Below are 22,668 nucleotides of genomic sequence, written 5' to 3'. Positions count from 1 at the left end.
TCACGCCCTGAGCTAAAGGCAGATGCTCAACCACTGAGTCACCCAGGTGTCCCCCCAATTTTTTTTTAATCTTAAAAAAATATATTACCATTAGTCCTTACAACGTTGTACAATAAACATTTTCAACTTCACTGGACTAGAGAAGTGACTTTTGCGATAGCACACAGCCAGTTACTGAAGCCATGATTATAGACTTAAAAACTCATGCTTAATTACTTGCCATACCACCTCCCTAACACAGATTCCAGAGTAATGTGTATATTAAACTATGGAACTTACGTTAATGGCCATAAAGACTCTTCAGACCCCAGGAGTACTGAAGAGGAGAAACAGAGAAGAGGAAGGAACAAGGAAACTGAGGAAGGCATCAATGGAAGAAATCTGGTTATTCTTGAAAGGAGAAATGGTAGGGAAGTAGGGAAGGCATTTCAGAGAGAATAACAAATACAAATCATCACCACCAATGTTTTTCATCACAGAACACCAATGATTACCTGGAATTGCACTTTTAGTCTTCTTTACTAGAGTGTTCTTTCCATGAGGGCAGGGACCTTGTTCCCTTCCCGCTATACTCTCAGTTTTTGGGACATAGTACACACTTGATTATATATGGAATGAAGGAATGAATACTAAGTTGAGTTAAACGTGAATGGAGTTTTTCATTGGCAGCAAATCTAAATCATAGTAAAATTAATTACTTACCAATGTACCAGAGGGGCCAGTATGTCACATTATAATATGAACTAATCAATTTTCCAGTCCTGAAACAAATTACAAAAAAGGCTTTTCAAAATCTTTAAAAACAAAAAACAAACAACAATAACAAACACCCCAAAGCAAAACAAACACCCAAATCTGTAGAATCGACCAACCATGGCTCTGTAAGTTTCACTTTTTTTTTTTTTTTCTTTTGGCTAATTAACTTACATTTCAGTATATATCATTCCAGCCATAGATACATTTAGGAGTCCCCAGGCTAAAACCACTTTCTTAGCTTCTGTTTCTTTTCTCATCTTGATGGTTCTGTCAATAAGGGAAGCACTAGGATTTGTCTCCCCTTGCATCTATTCAAAAACAAAAAAGCACAGGAATTAACGAAAAGAAACCACTTCTCCATTTAGTAAATCAAACTTGTGTCCTTTATCACAGTAACTAAAAACTGCACATTTTCCCATATTTTTAAAATCTTTCCAAAATTGTTTGCATTTTATTATTATCTGAAGAGAGAATGCTAAATTATAACCGTATTGGCACCATATTGGAATCAACAGAGAACTGGCTCTTCAGAGAACACTACTTCAATGAATAAAAATGTCTTATCTTGTATGTAAAGGATGGTGACTGTATCTGCAATTATTCCGTTTTGTGCTTTTGGCATATGTCACAAGGACTAGCCCAAGGGCTCATTTAAGAAACTCAAAATACGAACCTTTGGGAGGAATACTCCCTATTAGCTAGAAGCCATTAAAGACTCTCCTCTTACATCTTCACGCAGAGAACATGAACTGTCTACGATCGTCAGCAACCCTGCACTCGGGTCGTCGCAGGCCAGAGACCCCTGTTTGTGTTGCTGATAAAGTGTAAGGATTCAAGTTTTATAAGGGTGAACACGCAAGGTGAGGAGGGTTGACGCGACTGGGGAGTGTGCCGTTTGCGTCCACGTGGGATTTCTATTTCCCTTGTTTCGCTAGGCCTCGTCTCAGACAAACAGAAGCCTCTTCCGTATCTGGAGGTGAGTCTTGCAGAGCGCAGAGCGGCACTCTTCCCGCCTCCCGGTCCGCGAGTCCGACTTCCCAGTCCCGAGAGCTTCCCTCCCTGGGTCTCCCAGCACAAACTTTAGCAGCCCCTATTGCTTTTGTCCTTTCCGCTACAGCTGGTGGGAGGCCTGGCCACACACACGCCACCCCCTCTGGCTGAACCCCCGACAGATCCACGGTCGCGGAAATCCCACGGCCCGCATGGACTCCACGTCCAGGAAGCACAAAGATGACCCCGAAAACGCACCATGTTCCTCGGCCGGAAGCCGCGGGCTCGCGCCACTCTCTACTGCACATGCGCGAAGCTAAACGGGGAGGTGAAGGCAACCGGCCGGCGGGACTACAGTCACCGGAAGAACGAACCTTCTCGCGAGATGAGGAGGATGGGGAAGGGACGAGAGCTTAGGAGCGTTACCAGGGAGACAGCTTTAGTGTGTGTGGCTCCCGCACTTCTGCCGGGAGAAGGCTGGGCAGCAAAAATTCAGACCAAGTTCTGAGCCCGCAGTAAAAAGTAATAACTGTAACAAGCTGAATTTCTTTCTATTAATATAATTTTAGCTTACTTAGCGCACTTATGGACTCACTTTTTTTTTTTTAAGATTTTATTTATTCATGATAGACCTAGAGAGAGGCAGAGAGAGAGGCAGAGGGAGAGGCAGGCTCCACACCGGGAGCCTGACGTGGGACTTGACCCCGGGTCTCCAGGATCGCGCCCTGGGCCAAAGGCAGGCGCCAAACCGCTGCGCCACCCAGGGATCCCATGGACTCACTTTTTAAATTTTTTTTATCATTATTTTTGGACTCACATTTTTAAGCATATTTTATTATGCAGGGTAGCTAATCGTAAGAGGATGTAAGTAATGTGTCCAGACACCCATGAGCGACGACAAAACATTTCTTTAAAAAAATACAAGTGTTCTGACCTGATGTAAATTCTTAAATATCCTTGTAATAAGAATGCAGCAGTAAGAAGAAAAATCCCAATGTTAGAGTTGCTAGTGGTTTCGAGATTTAAAAAAATCCAATCGTTACTTTTCTTGCACATTCTTGGGAAGAACTTCTAATCCCGAGGAAAAAGTTCATTGGGGAGTTCAGTTTGGTTTTATTTAACAAATACAAACGCCTACAACGTGCACTCAGGGATGTAAAAGTGCAGCTCCCCGGTTAGGGTGTGGAAGAGCTCAGCAGGCTGATGCACTAGACTGGCAGGAGAGGTGGGGCACGGGGGCGGGGGCCGGAGAGGGTGCGAGGGGCAGGCTGCAGGAGGCCTTCCTGGAGGAGGAGGCGACCTTCCTGGGGGAGGTGACGCAGGCCTAACGCGCAGGGCCAACAGCCACTATGAGCAGGGCGTGGGAACCTGCCATTGGGCACGTGGAGAAATGTTACCCCCATGAAAACATCACGCCTTTTCTCTCTCAATGAGCTAGTGGATTGTTACATCATGTACATGTCAGTGACCAAAATTTTTCCTAAAATGCACCTGAGGTCATATAGAAGCAAATTAAATTTCCTCGTGGTATTGCATATTAATGGAATCTGCAGGTATGCTATGCTCTTAAAGACCTAACAGATTTTTTTTAAACTGTGATTTTAGGGCACATCCCTGTTGGCTCAGTGGTTTAGCGCCGCCTTCCGCCCAGGGCAGATCCTGGAGACCGGGATAGAGTCCCGCGTTGGGCTCCCTGCATGGAGCCTGCTTCTCCCTCTGTCTATGTCTCTGCGCCTCTCTCTGTCTCTCTCTCTCTGTCTCTCATGAATAAATAAATAAAATTTAAAAAAAAAACCTGTGATTTTAATCATTTTTAGACTGCCTTAGCAGCAGTGGTGTTTTGCTTTAGTTTTAGATTCAGAGATGAACTCGAAAATTGTTCAAAGTTTAAGAATTCAACTTAAAGTTAAAATTAGAATACCACAGGTTCTCCCCCACCTCATGTATCTTTCCGAAGAAACTGTATACATTTGATATCATTTACAACAGACACATCTTTTTGTTGTTGTTGTTTCTTTAAGTAGGTTCCACACCTAGCATGGAGCCCAAGCTGGGCCTGAACTCACAACCCTGAGATCAAGACCTGAGCTGAGATAAAGAATCTGAGGCCTAACAGACTGAGCCACCCTTGCACCACTACAGCAGACACATCTTTATTTCCTCTCAATATTGTAAAGTTATTGTGCACTTATTGAAGATTTAAAAAGGAACACCATATAGTGTTTTGATATATAACTGGCATTATGTATTAGTTTGCTAGAGTTACCATAAAAAATTCCACAGACTGGGTGGCTTAAACAACAAAAATTTATTTTTTCACAATTTTACAGGTTAGAAGTCGAAGATCAAGTCACCAGTAGAATTGGTTTCTCCTGAAGCCTCTTTCCTTGGCTTGAAGATGGCCTTCTTCTATGTCCTCACCTGGCCTTCTATTTTGTGTCCACACACCCCTGCAGTGTTTCTTCCTCTTCTTATAAGGACATCAGTCATATTGGATTACGGCTCTATCTTTATGACCTCTTTAACCTTAACTATCTTTTTAAAGGCTTTATCTCCGGTGATAGTTAAGTTCGGGGTTATTCAATATTCATATGAATTTGGGGGAACACAATTCAGTCTATAACACGTTAGACATGTGCAGGTTAATTTACAGTGATATAATAAATACAAAAGAGACTGAAAAAAGATGAATGGAGACCTCAGAGACTTAGATTTTACAAACATTAAACTTTAAAGGAAATACAGTATATACAAGTTTAATAAAAAAAAATCAAGATAGAATTCACCCTATTGATGTAAATGGGGGAAATACCATAAACTGTCATAGAAATAATTTATATAAATCTTCCCAAAACTTAGAAATCCAATAAGTGTTTGTCAGCTCCTGTCACAGTTACTGAAGCGTGTCACAATAGGTTGCCAAGGAAATTGTCATACACATGGAGTGAAGTACTCCCCAGTCATCTTCATTCCTTTGAGCATGCTTTATTTTCAAAGCAAGAAGCCATCATGGGAGACCTTTTTTCCTTATTTTGGGAGGTAGATCCTCCCCCCATACCTTTAAGTTTCACCATTCCAAATCAGGATTATGAATGCCGGAAGGATGACTCTTGCGGGGCCATAGGGAGTTTCCTGCTTTGGTATTTTATCATTATATTGGTCTTGCTGTTCTTTTCTCGGGCTTCTGTCTGGGTAGGATATCCTATTTCATTTTAAATGATATGTTTATTGTATCATAAGGGGTTTTCCATGAAATAAATTGTCTTTACTTTGATCAAAATACTTTTTAAAAGTTTGTTTTCTAGTTTTAAAAATAACGCAGTCTTGTTCTAGGGCATCCAAAAATACAGAAAGGGATGAAGAAGGAAATTTAAACTACTATAATCCTATTTCCTAGAGATAATCATTGTTATATTCTAATTATTTTGGAGTATATTCTAATTTTTTTTCTTATTCTTAGAATATTTTTCCCTCCATCTCTCTTTGATCTTATCATTAGAATTGTACATATTTTCATAAACTTAATATTATACTGTAACACTTCCTCAAATCATATTCACACAGCAGCACTCTTAATGACTGCATAAATTTATCTTGTGGTTGCACCATAAAAAATCTGCATTTCTGAGACATTCAGGTTGTTTGCAGTTTGTCCATAGGCTATGTAATGTTAGGATAAACTTCCCTACTGGTTAATGACCTCCAAATTCCTTTTGTAGCCATGTAATTCTAATCAGAGATACAAAAGTTGTCATATTTATAAAATATATGCTGTAGGATTCGGGAGCTTTTAGGATGAGGCAATGTACTCTCCTGAAAGATAAGATGCAGAACTAAACTAAGCAAAAGTCACCACGCTAGACCACCTACTAGCAGAAGAAAATACCATCCTCAGGAATGAGATAGCCCAGTTTTTCAGGACTATGACTCTCCAACATATTATGAGCAACCGAGGTCTTCTAAATTGCTGACATGGAGTTCTTGCTGGCCATTAATACCAGGCTGATGATTAATCAAACCACCATTATTTGGCATTACAGCCAGAGCGCTGGGCTGGCAATGGCCAGCTAGACTGCTGCATCAGCTCTAGATGGAGAGGAGGAGGTTTGTTAAGTCTATGCCGGCTGGATTCCATTATAATAATCAAAGACTCTTCCCCTCACCACCTCTTCCCACTAAAGAAGGTCCCTCTAAAGTCTAAATGCTTCTTAAAGTAGATACTTTGCCAAAAGGAGATTTAGAATAGTGATCGCATATGTGTGTCCTAGACTCCCTATTGAATTTGTCTGGATTGGCCAGAAAAGCTACTTTAGAAAATTAACAAAAAATTGAAATTGATTCCTGGCAATTTCATCATGAAGACTACTTAAGAGGTCTAAGCTATTCTTCTACCCCTTTGCTTGCATCAGCTTTTTGGAATCATAGAGCCTGAGCTTCAAGGACCTAAGGAGAGCATGCGGTCCAGCTTCCTTTTTGTAGGGAGTAAGATATCAGTATCCCTCCTTTTTTTTTTTTTTAATTGATAAGGCCCAAGAAAATTAAATGACTTGTCCAATGTCACACACAAGTGGTTAGTGTCGGAGGAGAAATAGACCCAGGTTTCCTGCCATGTAATTCGTTTCCTTCAAAGCATAGTTGAAATGTTGAATTAAATCTATTCAGTGCTGATTAAAACCTTAGTTATCTTAGAGGTTTTGTGTTTCACTCTGTACCCCTATGGCAGTTAGAATTGGCTGAACTGCTTCTTGTGAAAGGTCCCAGATTTGAAATCTGAGAACCATAAGAGAGCTAGTCAAAGATAGAATTTTTCTTTCACTTTGATCTTCATTTTCTCTGCAAAACTATGAGCCTTTATTTACAAACCTTGAAGTAATGGTAAAAGCGTGATGGAAATGTGGTGGTAATTATACCCAAATGCGAAGCACACTGATTTCCTTAGGATTTGCCACTCTTTAAGTTGCATTTACCCTTTTGCTTTCAGACACTATAAATACTATATTTAGTTTATGCATTTGTTTAGTATTTATTCAGACTGCTAGTGCTGGTTTTTTTTTCCAAACAATACCAGTCCTAGCATCTCATTTTGTGGAAATGAGCTTAGGTGTTATGTGGAAACTGAGCTTAGGTGTTAAGTGAATTGGTAAAATTGCAGAGTTATCCAAGACCAGAAACGCAGAGCCATAGCCCAATTCTTTGCATGGTTCTACCCTACTCTTCAGGCAGGCACTGCTGATGTTTTCACTCACTGAGTCACACACAGTTAATAAAATGCTTTTGGTACCACGGTTCATGTGATTCCACTTAGCTTGATGCAAAATCTTTCTTCTTCTTCTTTTTTTTTTTTTTTTTCAAAATCTTTCTTTTGATTTTGTGATTGTATTTTGATTTGACATCAGGTAAAAATGGAAGCTTTCTATAAAAATGATGTAAACCTAATCCATGTTTTTAAACATTTCTCCCTGTCCATTACAAAAGTATGTATTATGGAAAACGTTGAAATTATAGAAAAGTACAAAAAACCCACTCCAGACCACATGGAAATAACCAAGTGCTATGAACTTCTAGGTTTATAAACTTCTAATCATTTAATAAATCTCTATACATATTAAATTTAAAATAAATCCTCCCCATCATTGTTAAAAGAGATATCTCAAAAGAGGATTCCACTCTTAAGGTTTCCAGAGAATAGTTACAGTGACACGAAAAGTAGAGATACCTTCTTAAAGATACTTGCCTGCTGTTAAAGAGATCATATATTAAGAAAGCAATGGGCCAAGAATCCTGGATTGTATGACACTTTCAACCCGAAGGAAGTTTGACTTTCTACAAAAATTCATTTTCTCCCCTATTGTAGACAACTTGAAAAGTTAAAAAAATATCACTGTTTTACTCAAAGTAAGAACGAACACTTGTGTTCATTGCTTAAAGTCTTTTCATATTTTCAGCTAACTTGTGATTATACTGCATATACGAATTTGCATCGTGATTTTTAACTTAATATTATAACATGTATTTCCTCGTGTTGAGACATGCTTTTTTTTTTTTTTTTTTTAAACTTTTATTTATTTATGATAGGCACACAGTGAGAGAGAGAGAGGCAGAGACACAGGCAGAGGGAGAAGCAGGCTCCATGCACCGGGAGCCCGACGTGGGATTCGATCCCAGGTCTCCAGGACCGCGCCCTGGGCCAAAGGCAGGCGCCAAACCGCTGCGCCACCCAGGGATCCCGAGACATGCTTTTATTATAATAATTTTTACAACTATAAATTATGATTATACTATAATTTATTTAACCATTGGCTGCTATTGAATTTTGAATTTTACATTATCCTAATTATACTGTGATAATTTTTGTGCACAAAGTTTTTTCTCTTTGGAGGGGTTATTTCCTGGTGATAGATTCCAAGTAAGAATTGTTATGCGTCAAAAATGTAATGAGTATTTCTAAAGTTTTGGTACATTCTGAAAGAGTTGCTTTATATTTATATTTTAGCCAAATCATGTTCAGCATCGAAAAATGGGAGACTGGGGCGCCTGGGTGGCTCAGTGGTTTAGCACCTGCCTTTATTTAGCCCAGGGTGTGATCTTGGAGACCTGGGATCGAGTCCCACATCCGGCTCCCTGCATGGAGCCTGCTTCTCCCTCTGCCTGTGTCCCTGCCCCCCTCTCTCTCTGTGTCTCTCATGAATAAATTTTAAAAAAATTTTTTTTTTTTAATGGGACATTGGAGGCTCCTGAGTGGCTTAGTTGGAAGCATCTGCCTCCGGCTCAGGTCATGATCCTGGGGTCCTGGGACTGAGCCCACATCAGGCTCTCTGCTCAGTGGGGAGCCTGCTTCTCCCCCTCCCTCTGCCTGCTGCTCTCCCTGCTTGTGTGCTCTCCCCGTCTCCTGTCAAAAAAAAAATCTTAAAAAATAAATAGGACACTGATCTGAACAATGGGATAAATTTATTTATGGAGTATTGGGCTAGGATATTTGAAATTAGAACTATTCAAATAGATCCACTTCTTTTTTGTTGCCAAATTAAACAGGTAAAATGTTATGTTTGCATTTTGGAGGAAAGTTTCTGAAGGACTCAAGAGATATTAAGTTTGTAAATTCTGGTAAAGATCTTCAAGGATTATTTTATTTTATTTTTATTTTATTTATTTTTTAAAAACAGATTTTATTTATTTATTAATGAGAGATACAGAGAGAGAGAGGCAGAGACACAGGCAGAGGGAGAAGCAGGCTCCATGCAGGGAGCCCGATGTAGGACTCAATCCCAGGTCTCCAGGATCACGCCCTGGGCTGAAGGCGGCGCTAAACCGCTGAGCCACCGGGGCTGCCCTTCAAGGATTATTTTTAAAGTGACCTGATAAAATACCCTTTACAAAGTAATTTAAAATGAATCCCAGTACTATCAAATCTGTTCTTAAATGATATTTCTTTACAATGTGAGTACAGGAAAACTTTACAAGCTATAGATCCTTATCAGTATTATTTTCTCTCAAGTCTTTGTTCCATTTGGTTTGGTTCAAAACATTTTGGAAGACTGTGCTATTAAAGCCTGGTCCTTCGGGCTCCCTGCGTGGAGACTGCTTCTCCCTCTGCCTGTGTCTCTGCCTCTCTCTTTCTCTCTCTGTCTCTGTCTCAAATAAATAAATAAATAAATAAATAAATAAATAAATAAATTTTAAAAAATAAATAAATAAAGCCTGGTCTTCCAGTGGGCAGCAGAAGAGAGGATCACTACAACAGGAACTCAATAAAAATTTATTGAATTTCCCTGAACGTTTAAAATTAGACATTGTCTAAGAGTCTAGGGCAACAGTGTTTTATAAGTAAATGTAAGTGAAAAACAACCAACAGAGATTGCTGTTACTAATCTGTATTTCTGAAACAGATGTCAGAGAAGAAAAAAGATGAAGACAGTGGGACCAGCACATCAGTCAGTAAAGGTGAGAGCTGGTGCATATTTGATATTGGACTATGATGAGAGGAATATATGCTGAATGTAGAAAGCATGTAGAAAACAACAGAGGTGAACAGCCCAGAGTGGTTATAGGGACTCCCCAGATCAGTGATGGCTCTTGGATGGGCTCCCTGCTTTAGCACAGGATAGCTTAGCTGCTTTTGCAGAGCTGTTAGAGGCCACAAGTTAGTAGTAGGGTAGAGCTCAAGCTCTTTTCATTCCTCAGCATTCTTCCTTCATATAGCTTGCCTTTTATTTTTTTTAAAAATTTTATCTATTTATTAATGAGGGAGAGGGAGAGGTAGACACACAGGCAGAGGGAGAAGCAGGCTCCATGCAGGGAGCCCAACGTGGGACTCGATCCTGGGTCTCCAGGATCAGGCCCTGGGCTGGAGGCGGCTCTAAACCGCTGAGCCACCCGGTCTGCCCATAGCTTGCCTTTTAAATACCTTTATTGTTAGTGTTGCTACAGGATTGTGAGCTTTATATGACATCTTTTTAATACCTATAAGCAGTGCTGCTAAATGTTTAAAACTGGCTCTCCAAAAATGTATATGTGTACATATATGTTTTTAAAAAAATGTTGTTGAGGGCGGCCCAGTGGCGCAGCGGTTTAGCACCACCTGCAGCTCAGGGTGTGATCCTGGAGTCCCAGGATAGAGTCCCACATGGGGCTCCCTGCGTGGAGCCTGCTTCTCCCTCTGCCTGTGTCTCTGCCTCTCTCTCTCTGTCTCTCATGAATAAATAAATAAAATCTTTAAAAAAAATGTTGTTGATATAAAGGATGTATATCACACAATTTACAGGTAATAAAATACATAATACACTTTATGGCACATTCTATGTAGACTGCCAATTTTGGCAAAATACTTCCCTTAATTTTTGCCAGACCCTTGCATTCTTAGCCAACCTATGGTGGCAATGGATGAATGAGTGTTATCCAATATGAATGTCATGGAGCAAGGGGAAAGATGCAGGAAAATGTTTGCTAAAACTTAACTTGGTTGTCAATGATGTGACTTCTTTGCTGAATTGGATAATAGTTTTAGAATACTCTGGAAGAACATTTCCTTGTTTTTGGGTGCTATTCACAATGTAGTGGCTACAGGAGGACACTTTTACATATAATCTGTTAGTAACATGTTCTTTATCATTTTAAGCGTAGACAATCAACAAGACCATACACAAGACCTGATTTTTAGTGCTCGTTGATTTCTTTTTATTCCACTCACACTGATTCAAAGTACCAACATGATGTTACTGAAGTGAAGTTGGGAAGAGACGCACAGTAGGACACCATTACATAGCATTTCCAATATCCAGATACAACAGACGTAAATAGCTTCAAGAGCTATTTCTTAATAAAATGTAATAAAATAATTAGGAAGTGATTAGTTTTGAACATTTATGTGTAATAAATGGATTCAATGGTAAGTTTGTATACTTTAATTTTGACTAATGGCTGTGTTTTAACAACCATGTCACAGAATTCCTGTAAGTTTAACCATCTGTTCTTGTGAGCTAGTTGGTAGAAGACAACTCCAGCACACTACTGTATAAAGAAAAGATCCTTTTTAGTTTCCTGCTACCCAAATCACATTCACATACATACTTGAGTCTGTAAGACTTCAAGGTAAGGGAAAAAAGGGTCTATCTGAAAAAGCTTGGCGACCTTTCCCTTGATCTTATACCAGGGGGTCCACAAAGCTTCAAAAGCAACATGTCAAGCATCTATTTGACCCTTCTGGTCTTTTTTTTTTTTTTTTTTTTTAAGATTTTATTTATTTATTCATGAGAGAAACAGAGAGAGAGAGGGGCAGAGACACAGGCAGAGGGAGAAGCAGGCTCCATGCAGGGAGCCCAACGTGGGACTCGATCCCAGGTCACCAGGATTACACCCTAGGCCAAATGCGGAGCTAAACCACTGAGTCACCGGGCCGCCCAACCCTTCTGGTCTTTAGGAGATTTGGTATCATACTGGAAAATGCGCAGCCGCCAACACTTGCAAATGAGTAGAGAAAATTGGGCTTGCCGAATGGCAACGGACAGTGAGTCCATACATGCCATAGGCTTCCTTAGGTAATACGAAGTTACAGTAACCAATGATATGCCTAACATCTTGATTTGTTTCATTGGTTGTTAGCAAGCAAAGATACTTCCTATAAGCGGCAAAGCAAAGATGGTGACTGGGACTCTTTACAAATGATGAAAAAAACAAAGCAGAACCAACTTACTCCTGTAACTGATTCAGAAGTGGCTTTGGTCAATGCCTATCTTGAACAAAGACGAGCCAGGCGCCATTCTCAGTTCAGCCAGGTGAATCAGATCCAACATGATAGTGATACTACTGAGTGTGACAGTGAAGAATCTAACTCAGGAGCCTCCTCATGGAAGGAGAGTGAAAGTGAACACCATCCGTCACCAGCTAGTATTAAGAAGAGAAAACTAGCTCAGAGGCAAAGGAATGTGGGAAGTTACCAAATCAGGGAAAGGCCCTGCCTCCACTGCAAAGCCATGAGAACCAATGAATGGCTGACCCGCCATTTCCTTCAAAATGCTTCAGCAACAAACCACATGAAGGCAGATATTCAAGAGGAAAATTGTGTACCTGAAATTAACACAAAATTCAGTAAATTTTGAGTTTTATCAAGTCCTTACTTGCAGCCAGATGAAAGAGATGAATAAAACACTCAAAAAAAAAAAAAATCACCATAGCTCTAGGTGCAGAGGCTTTTACAATAAAGTTTATCTACTAACAACAAAAACATACTTGGAACCCAAGAGGTAAAATTTCAGATAATCCTTTGTCCTAAAACAGGCCAGTGAATTTGTTTATGGCACCATTGGGACATCAAAGATCTGCTTCTACTATGATTTTTTAATTCAAAAGAGCACAAGACATATTTTATTCCTTGAGTGTATGTATTTTGTTTATGTCTGTAATACAAATAAGGAAGCTCTTTGAAAATATATTTATATCCAGAAACCATTAAATTTATTTGTATGTTTTGATTGATTGACTGACTGGATGAATTAGGTGACGTTGGTTGGCATGGAATGGACCATATTCTCCAGGTCCGTATTTTCAGGTGACTTCTGTCTGAGCTGTATTGCTACATGTGTGTCGGCTACAGTTGGTGAGGAGAAAGAACTCAAGAGCCTGAAAACAAAACCCTGATTTCCAGAGTAGAGCAAGGAGGGAAGGCAGTGTGGCCCAGGGTGTTACTGGGCTGTGGACTGTCCACATGGTTATTGTCCAAAGGGCATGACAAATGTTAAAGAAAAAATTATTGTGATACTTGTTAAATATGGTAGGGGAGACTTTATTTAAGACAAGTGTAAAAAAAAAAAAAAGACAACTGTAGTGCTCGCTTTGGCAGCATATATACTAAAATTGGAACAATGGAAGATTAACATGGCCCCAGTGCGAGGGTGATACAGAAATTCATGAAGTGCTCCATATTTTTCAAATAGTCAGAGAAAGACAAATACTGTATAATCTCACTTATATGTAATCTCAAAGAGCCAAACTCACATAAACAGAATACAATGGTGGTTGCCAGGGGCTGGGCTATGGCAAATGAGATGTTGGTCAAAGTGTCCAAACTTTCAGCTGTAAGATGAAAAAGTTTTGGGTAATCTAATGTATAGCGTGGTGACTCTAGTTAATACTGTTACAATTACATAGTTGAAAGTTGCTAAGAGTAAATCTAAAATGTTCTCACCACACACCACAAAGTGGTAGTCATGTGAGGTGGTGGACGTGCTAACTAATCTTATTATAGTAATCTTTCACAATATATATGTGTATCAAATGATCATATCATATACCTTAGCCTTATACGATAAAGTTGGGATTAAAAAAAATAAAAAAAAATAAAGTTGGGATTATATCTCAATAAGGTTGAGATTGAAGAAAAAAAATAACTATGCCACAAGGTGCTATGAAAGAAAATAAATCTACCAACCCTTGCTTGAAAAGAAAAAGACTATTGTATTAGGGGTCAAATCTATTGCAATAGGGGAAAATCAAGCTCAACCTCAAATACAGCAAGGACAAGTTGTGATTTATAGCCAAGGAGCAGGTAAGGGAGTCAGTGAATGGAAAATCACTAAGATGAGACATAAGGTAGGGGGATTCCTGCTAAACTGATCTAACAGGATTCTTGATAAGGCAGCCAAGGACTCAGACATCAAGGATAGAAGATGAAGACCTTGATCAGATATCAACGGTGGGGGCTTTTACTAGACTTACTTAGCAGAACTCTTAATAAATCTGGTCTGGACACCAAGGTTGAGATCTGGCCTAGAAGAGGACTCAGAGGAGCCTAACTAATGCTAGGTCAGAGAGTTATCAAAAGTTAGCCTCATTCTAGACACACATGGGGTTGGGCTTTTCAGGTTAAGTAGGAACCTGAGCAGTGGGGTACTCAAGCAGGCCTTAGTAGATTAGGTGGGTGGCCATTCTGGAGACCATTCTCTGGATGGATAGCAGAACCCCAGCTGGGATAGAAAAGAAGGCTCTGATTCCAGAGAAGAGGGCTGGCTTGCAAGGAGAACATAAATACAGGGACTGTAGTGACAGGGCTAGAGTTCAAAGAAGAGCTCAAGTCTTGGGGAAAGACTTGGGTATTATAAATGGGATAAAGACTGCAGCCTGATAATAAGGACTAAGCCTGTCATGACTCACTGGCAGAGACCACAGGTTATGACTTTGGGCTCAGGAGTTAACTCCTGCTAATAGTAGCTTGCTTAACTGATTACAACAAAGGGAACTGGCGGGTAGTGTGGGAACCCTGGCCACTGGAACTAGGCCACTAGAATCTAGGACACAGGGTTACATTTCTGAGCTTATTTGTGGAGACTGTCTTGTTCAGAATGCCTGAGTATTGGAACCTGTCTGAAGCCATGAGCAAAAAGCAAGAATTCAAGAGTTACCTCAAGCATCAGCCTTTTCCATGAAAACTTCCCCTACTCCTTGACACCCTCCTCAACTTTCCTCCCTCAGGCAGAACTCACTATGCCCTCCCTTATGTTCCAGTATACCTTGAGACATCCTCAGTGTGCCTAGGTGGCTCAGTCAGTTAAGCATCTAGCTTGACTTTGGTTCAGGTCATGATCTCAGGGTCATGAGATCGAGCTCCGAGTTGGGCTCCATGCTGGGCATAGAGCCTGCTTAGGATTCTGTCTCCCTCTCTCTAAAACAACAACAACAACAACAACAACAACAACAACAACAACAACAACAGCAATTCTCTGTCTCAGCATCCTTAACATTTTTTTCCCCAAAGATTTATATATTTTAGGAAGAAAGAGAGAGTGGGGGAGAAGCAGAGGGGGAGAGGCACAGAGGGAGAGGAGGAGAGAATCATAAGCAGACTCAGTACTGAGTGTGAAGCCCAGTGTGTGGCTCAATCAGGAGCACCTTAACATTTTTAACAAATTGATTTGTTTGCATGTCTCTCTGTCCCCTATATATATTATCCACCTTTATTTTTTATTTTTTTAAAGATTTATTTTTTATTCATGAGAGACACAGAGACAGAGAGAGAGAGGCAGAGACACAGGCGGATGGAGAAACAATCTCTATGCAGGCAGCCCAATGGGGGATTCGATCCCGGGACTCCAGGATAACGTCCTGGGCCAAAGGCAGATGCTAAACCACTGAGCCACCTAGGGATCCCCATTTATCCACCTTTAAAGGCAGAGTCCATCGGGTACCTAGGTGGCTTAGTAGGTTAAACATCTGACTCTTGATTTCAGCTTAGGTCATGAGCTCAGTGTTGTGAGATGGAGGCCCATGACGGTGTGACACTGAATGTGGAGTCTGCTTAAGATACTCTTTCTTCCTCACCCTCTGCCCCTCCTCACCTCCCACCCCTACTTGCCTGCTCTCTCTCAATCATTGATAAATGAATCAATACAGAGTCCATGATTTGTCATCTTTGTATCTCTGTGATCCAGCACAGTGCCAGAGAACATGACAGATAAATAATGCAGTTAAATAAGTGCAGAAAGGGATTCCTGAACACAACAGGGAGAAGCTGAGGAAAGTAAAGAGCAGGACAGGGGCCAGTGTCTAACACATAGTGAATGATTCTGATATTTCTAACTTGATATGATCAAGCTGCTTGTTGTTTATCCAAATAGCACCAAAACAAAAACTCAAACTCAAAAAACAAAACAAAAAGAAAACAAGCTCAAATATAGTAGCGAGTTGCAGGGACAGGATTTAGGCCTACACTGTCTGGCTTCAGAGTTTGGGCTCTTAATTGCAATGAGTTTAGCCATTATTCTCTGAAGATGAAAGATCCTGATTTCCAGGTAAGTCAATCACCACCTCTCCCACAGGCCTTGGCCATGTCCAAGCAGATATAATCTCTCCAGGAAAAGGAGGGTGAGGATTATTTTCCAGATAACAGAGTAAGGACCCAAGTGTTTTGTTGGTGGGTCTAGAATGTAAACCAATGACAACATTATCTGAAGAGTTATATCAAAGACTGCTACTTTTCTTGTGCGTGGGGCTGGACCAGATTGAGGAGGTAGGAGATAGTGGGGCTGGGGGGTGGGGGGGTGGGTAATGGTGGTAGAGGAAAGAATCAAGATTGAGTTAAGCCAGGGGCTACCAATGTGAGGAGATCAGGGTGATCCATGAATACATTAAAGCAAAACAGAGGCCAAACATAGCTGGGAGGACATCCAAAGCCAAGGAGAGAGATGCACGGAACCAATGGAATGACGCAAGGACATGGTAGGGGAGGAACAAGAGCATAGCCAGGCACTTTGGAACTGGATTAATGAGCCAGGAACAGTATCTGTGAGGCAGCAGATGGTTCAGGAAACCAGGGTTGCAAACACTAGTCATTACTGGGGGTTGCCTTGTATGCTAAGCCTGGTATGAGCCATCAGGATGAGATCCCTGGGCTGCTCTACATTCCCTTCTTCAGTGCCCCCACCCCCTTGCTGCATGGGATAAAGTAGATTGCCTCTGGTTTTCATGGTAGAAGGTGGTCACTTGTTGGGGTTGCTCGCTCGAAGGGAGGCATGAAATTCTTGGGATTGCCTCCTATCCCTTCATACAGCTAGATGATCAGAACTGACCCCTGTCCACTTACATCAGGCATCATAATTCTGGTCAAGAACTTCTATGCAGAGAACTTCGGGATGGAAGCAAGGGTCTAAGCGAGATGCGTGTGGGGAGGTATTTGGAGAGGGGGTAGGGGATGGGGAACAGGAACTGTGTCTACAAGGTACCAAGCTTCAAACTCTGAACCAGTACCTGTCCTCCAGGACAGGGTGGTGTGGTTTTGGTGCGAGAAGAGATGAACCAGTAGGTTAAATCTAAGCCAATAATAATAGCAACAAAAATACTGATAATAGGTAACGTTTAGAGAATGGTTGTTATGTGCCAGGCACTGAAGTAAGCATTTTATAAGGATTAATTATCCTTCACCAGCCTGCAAAATAGATATTTTCCCAATTTTGCAGATAATGAAACTGAGATTCAGGGAAATTCAATGACAGGTCCAGGGTCACACAGCTGGTGAGCATGGGGGAGGTGGGTCTTGCCATGAAGATTATGGTTTTTTTTTTTAAGATTTATTTATTTATTTATTCATTCATGATAGACACAGAGAGAGAGAGAGAGAGAGAGAGAGAGAGAGAGGAGAGAGAGAGAGCGCGAGAGCAGCAGAGACACAGGCAGAGGGAGAAGCAGGCTCCACGCCGGAGCCCGATGAGGGACTCAATCCTGGGATTCCAGGATCGCGCCCCGGGCCAAAGGCAGGCGCCAAACTGCGGAGCCACCCAGGGATCCCCGAAGATTATGTTTTTACCACGATGATAATATGTTATCCATGTTCTTGATGGAGAGCAATTAGGCAAGAACTTGGGAGATCCAATTCCAAACTGAATCCAGAGACCAGAGAAAGACTGTTAATGGAAAATGGAGCCAAGAATCAGAGATGGGAGCAGTTAAGTTGGGGAGGGTCCCCACTGTTGAGTGGAGAGGCATTATAGAATCAGCTCACCTCATCTGCGGTGGTGAGCTTGGCCAACATATAGATAGATCAGGTGGGAACTCGGGCATCTTTTGAAGTAAAGATGTATTGGGGGACATGGAGGAACTGGAAACTTGGCTGGAAGGGCTGGTGAGGCTAGAGGAATGAGCTTTGCACAGAGTGTCCAGTGACTAGAGCAGTGAGGTTGGTGGCCAACGATGTGAGAGGAGAGCTGGAGAGGACACTGCCAAGGAAACCAGGAGCAACCACAGCTCCTCCCAGCACCACCCTTTCTCTCAGGATGGACTAATATCTCCCGACAGGATGGAATAATATCTCCCGACAGATCCCAGTGTTTTCAAAACAGCAACCCATTCATAGATTGTGGAATCAATTTAGAGGGTTGTGACTAGCATTTATTAAAAAATAAATAGAAAATAACAGTGTATGGCACATAATAAGGGTAAGTATTGTTTTTGTTTCAGTCTGTGCATATTGAGTTGCAATGCAAAATGTGTTTCTTGCTCTGGTAAGATACAAAATAAAAGCCACTGCTCTGGAGTAGCTTTCTTTATAGATTTTCTGTATCAGCCAACTCTTCCCCTAAGTTAGTGAAGGCAGTCCTCACTCCATGCATTCCCGACTGTTGTGTGCTAGTACTTAGTAAATCTTCGCCCATACTTGTAGGATGGGCAAATGTCTAGATTAGTGAAAAGCTTGAATTAAACTATGGTACTTTAAAAGAACTTTAGGTTTATTATTTTCAAATAGAGTAAATGGAAGCCAGCTAACCAACTGTTGCCTGGTACTTAGGGGTAGGTTTTGCCTTGATGAATAAACAAGAGTAATTTGTAATTGACATTTCAAAGAAGGCTTAGAAACAGGCCTGCCTTTGTTTAAATCATAATTACCCTGTTTGTATGTAAAAGGATACTTCTAAAGCTTTTCAAAACAACTGGCTCTTTTAAGTAGATAATTATTCCCCTTCCAATCTTGTTTACACTATTCAGAACTTCAGTGAACTCTTTTTTTTTTTCCCATAGATAGTACAAAGGTTAACTTTAGCCAGCCCTTCCTCAAATTATCGCAAATTCCCAATTAGTAAATTCTAAACAGCATTTCCCTGTAACAATATACCAAAGGCTTGTATGATGTGTTCTTTATTGCTTTGAATAACATCTGACAAGTTTCCAAGTACCAGGCCACCTGGATATTCTCTGTCAGGAACATGTGCTCCCAGAGGTGCTGGGGAGGGTAAGAGGAGACATGAATTATGCACAAACATGCAGGGATGGGGAAGGAGAAGGAGACAAAAGGGAGAATGTGCCATTTATCTATCTATCTATCTATCTATCTATCTATCTATCTATCTATCTATCTTTAGCATCTATTACATATCAACTGAATTGTACATTTATAGGCACTGTTTAGTGTACAGGAGAGTTGCACTTTATACCTAATTTAACAAAGCTGCAAATAAAATCAGAAGATTGAGGGGTTTTTTTGTTTGCAGACTGAAAGTTATTAGACCTCAAGGGGTTGGCAGAGGATGGATGTATTACGAAAAAAAATGATACTTGTCCCATTTTGAATAACTTATTTCTCACTGCAGATTTCAATTCAGGGCACAAAAGGACATGCATGCATGGAATACTTAAAAAAAAAAAACAAAAAAAACCCTTCTAATTCCAGGCCAGGCTCCTTTCTAGTTCTTTCTTACCTTTTATCTCCGGCATTTGGCCTCTTTCTAGATGGTTTCTCAGGCTGCCTCATCACCAGAGCCTGTTGTCTGTTATTGTCTCCGTTCAGGAGGGCATCCTATCATCGAGAAGTTTCATGTGTTTGAAATCTTGAGTTAGCGGTGAGAATGCCAGGCTGGGAGCCAACTCTGCTACTAATTAGTATAAATCAAGAGAGGGAAGCAGGGGGATAAAAGCCAGGTCCCAGAGGAAGGGGCTGCAGCCAGAGTTAGGAAGACTTAACAGGTCAGAGACTTGGGTGTGGGACAAAGGGTTTGGAGAAATGGTCACCTTGGGCCAGGGGCTTCTGGTCTCTTCTCTGACTGCACCTCTCCGGGTGCCGAAAGCATCTGTGGGAGCCTTACCTTCTTGACCCTGTTATCTTGTCCTCAGGTGGTTCATGCAGGGGCATGGAAGCTGATTCTGGAAAGGTCAGTTTGCTGGTGGGGCTTTCTGAGAAAAGATTCTTCAATCTTCTAAAGCCCGGCACAGGGGAGAAATGGTCCCTTTTCATCTGGTGAATGATGTCTAGCCTGCACACAATGGCTGCAATGGTGACCACTACCCGTGTCCCTCATCATATTAGTCCAATCGTGTTGGAGCAAGAATGTGAAAGAGACAAGGTCCTGAGCTGCTGAATTAACAAATTCTGGAAACATCCTACTTTTGGACTTCTTTTTGGGCAAGAAAATTACCCTTATTGGCCATTTGAACTTGTTTTTCCTGTGACTTGCAGCTAATACAGGGTCTTAGGCATCTTCTTGTCTTCTATGATTCTTACAGAAGCTTCTTTTTTTTTTTTTTTTTTTTCTTTTAAAGACTTTATTTATTTGACAGAGAGAGAGCAAGAGAGCACAAGCAGGGGAATGGGGGAGAGGGAGAAGTAGCCTCTCCACTGAGCCGGGAGCCTGACTGGGGCTTGATCTCAGGACCCCTGGATTACAACCTGAGATGAAGGCAGATACTTAACCAATTGAGCCACGCAGGCGCCTCTCCTTTTTGTTTTTTTAAGAGAGAGAGAGAGAGCGTGAGTGTGCACAAGTGAGGGTGGGGGGGCAGAGGGAGAGGAAGAGAGAATCTCAAGCCGGCTCCATGCCTCGGCGCAGAGCCCTCAAGGCAGAACTTGATCCCACTACCCTGAGATCATAACCTGAGTTGAAATCAAGAGTAGGACTCTTACCTGGCTGAGCCACTCAGGTGCCCCTTTAAGAAGCTCCTTTTCCTAGAAGAGATACAACTTCAAATAAAGTGCATGTGTTTCTTTGATGGGGCCTGGGTTGGCCTGTGATGATGATGGTGAGAGTTATTAATCGCTGAGAAATTCCAAGAGTTTCTTTTCCCCCTGATTCTCATGCATGTTGTATGGTGTGATCCTGCCTGTTCCCATCCCAGTTTCACCCCATCCATGCATGGATTCAGTAGGACTTCCTTCCTAATCAGAATCCCTTCCTTTGATTTTGGAATTGGGGCCAGGAAAGAGATCAATCTCCAGTGACTGGACTTATAGAAGATTTTCAGGTTCACATTTCCCCTCATGTACATTGGGAACCAGAGAAAGGAGGTTGTCAGTGAAGGATAAGAATCAAACCAACAGAGAAAGGCAGAGAGATGTCATGGAAAGTTCTGATGGTTTTCAAGTTCCTGGTTCCAGTTAATTCCTAAGATCCATTTGTTTACGCACACAGGCATCATACACTTCACTAGCAGATTCTTATAATAATTTCCCCTTTTTGCTTACTCTAGCTCAAGTGGGTTTCTATTACTGGAAACCAAAAGAATCATTAAAACAGTGGTGTGCTGGTAAACGTTTAACAATCGGCTCTGATTGTTAAAAGCCCTGATTTTGTAGCACTTGCTGATTTGCATGATATAAATACTCCCACTATTGCTTATTTCAGCGACCAAAGTGCCATCAGTGAATATGGAGTTAGGAAGAGATGAGCATGTTGGCCCTGGTGGACCAGTCTGAGACGGCTCCAGCATATCGCTGCCGAAAGAATAACACATATGGCACCCTTTGCAGAAAATCCATGTTATATAGAAGATTCAAGAGTATATACTGATAGTTGCTAAGTTGGGAATAATACTGGAATTAAAAGTTTTTAATTAATTTCCAATGTGCAGAGTCTCAGGGCTCAGGGAGTAGAGCAAGTAGGATTAAGTTTTTAAATAATATTGAAAACATTCTTTTTTCAGTATAATCATGATTTGGTACATGTTCACTGGGACTCAGCAGGAGGTAGGGGGCTTAGACCAAGGAAGGGAAAAAGGCTAGGAGTGCAAGTGGAAAGATGTGGAAGAAGATGACCTGTGTGAGGGTAGGATCCAGGCCTTGACACGAAGGAGAATGTCACCTTCTGTGGGTGAGGAGTGGCATTCTGGGCAAGAAGCCAAAGCTACCTGGTATCCCAGGTCACCACCAACAAAAGACTAAATGAGGTCATTTGGCTATCTCCTGTAAAATCTCCTGATCTGTCTTGTTTTTGAAGTTTAAGGAGGGGAAAGCCTTTTGTTACACAATTAAAGGTAAGCAGGTATAAAATGCATATGCAGGGTTGGAGCAATACTTTTATTAAGAATGAGGTCAAATAATTAATCAGTAAGAGTAAGTCTGACATTAGAGCCTTCCCTCCTTTGGTGAGGGGAGGTTGCAGGATGTGAGAAAGATGCTTCCAGGGCTTTACAAAGCTCCTTCCAGCCTAATGACCTTCCCACACTGACTCCTCTAGCTGAAATGCTAGTCACTACTCCAAATGTTAGAATCTTCAAATGCTAAACTCCTCCTCAGTGTTAAAACCAGTTTCAGAGATCACCACTCCAGTAACATTTTCTGTGGCTCTTCCAGGAAGACTGGGTTCCCACTGTTGAGACCTCTGCTGTAGCGTAGTTCTGATCCCATCTTACTGTAATGAACCCCCATCCTTCCTCTTATGTTTCATGGTCAAATAACTGGATTTTTTGGAAATTATGCATTGATACTCCTAAACTTCCAGAACTTGAATTTTTGTACTTGAGGTCATGAATGAACATTTCAAAGAACCGCATTGTTTACTTTCAATAGCATTGATATCTTTGTGCATTGATGTTTATACATCTATTCAAATATTTAGTCCTTGACATTTATACATGGTAAAGCGAATGTGTTGACGTTAGTGATAAGAAGAGTAGATTTTATAAGGTTAGTTCAGTTGAGACAAAGCTGGAAATCATTAGACATCCTGGAAGTGG

General features: G+C 41.2%; 2 protein-coding genes and 1 non-coding gene across 9 annotated transcripts in view; 2 read left to right on the top strand and 1 right to left on the bottom strand.

Moving 5' to 3' along the window:
- The window catches only part of TMEM209 (transmembrane protein 209), a 30,238-nt gene extending 27,294 nt beyond the window's left edge, over positions 1 to 2,944 (bottom strand). For 2 of the 4 annotated variants that reach the window (XR_007401969.1, XM_025471638.3), the window contains exons 1-3: positions 2,005 to 2,127; positions 928 to 1,064; positions 703 to 761 (exon numbers count right to left, since the gene is read on the bottom strand). Coding sequence is in view for 3 of the 4 variants with exons in the window: in XM_025471638.3 (XP_025327423.1) it covers positions 703 to 761; positions 928 to 1,064; positions 2,005 to 2,007 (199 nt within the window). In the remaining variant the exon portion in view is untranslated. Of the gene's footprint in view, positions 1 to 702; positions 762 to 927; positions 1,065 to 1,429; positions 1,571 to 2,004; positions 2,128 to 2,680 lie in introns of those variants that run through there. The other 2 variants (XM_025471640.3, XM_025471639.3) reach the window with 2 other exon arrangements.
- SSMEM1 (serine rich single-pass membrane protein 1) lies at positions 2,132 to 12,407 on the top strand. Of its 4 annotated transcripts, none has more exons than XM_025471655.3 (4): positions 2,132 to 2,268; positions 4,077 to 4,309; positions 9,633 to 9,687; positions 11,845 to 12,407. In XM_025471655.3, the coding sequence occupies exons 2-4, from the start codon at positions 4,145 to 4,147 to the stop codon at positions 12,339 to 12,341; spliced, it is 717 nt and encodes a 238-aa protein (XP_025327440.1). In that variant the 5' UTR covers positions 2,132 to 2,268; positions 4,077 to 4,144; the 3' UTR covers positions 12,342 to 12,407. The 4 variants fall into 4 exon arrangements, with proteins under 4 accessions (XP_025327440.1, XP_025327438.1, XP_025327439.1 ...); XM_025471653.3 differs by lacking the exons at positions 2,132 to 2,268; positions 4,077 to 4,309 and adding exons at positions 4,663 to 4,938; positions 7,822 to 7,911; XM_049093475.1 differs by lacking the exons at positions 2,132 to 2,268; positions 4,077 to 4,309 and adding exons at positions 4,805 to 4,938; positions 7,822 to 7,939.
- A 658-nt stretch (positions 12,408 to 13,065) lies between these two features.
- On the top strand, positions 13,066 to 13,168 carry LOC112675150 (U6 spliceosomal RNA). The gene has a single exon (XR_003145783.1). It is a non-coding gene; the product is annotated as a U6 spliceosomal RNA (small nuclear RNA).
- Positions 13,169 to 22,668: the final 9,500 nt, after the last annotated feature.

Source organism: Canis lupus, chromosome 14, assembly GCF_003254725.2.
Source record: "Canis lupus dingo isolate Sandy chromosome 14, ASM325472v2, whole genome shotgun sequence".
Lineage (NCBI taxonomy): Eukaryota > Metazoa > Chordata > Mammalia > Carnivora > Canidae > Canis > Canis lupus.
This window is presented reverse-complemented; position numbering and strand designations above follow the sequence as displayed.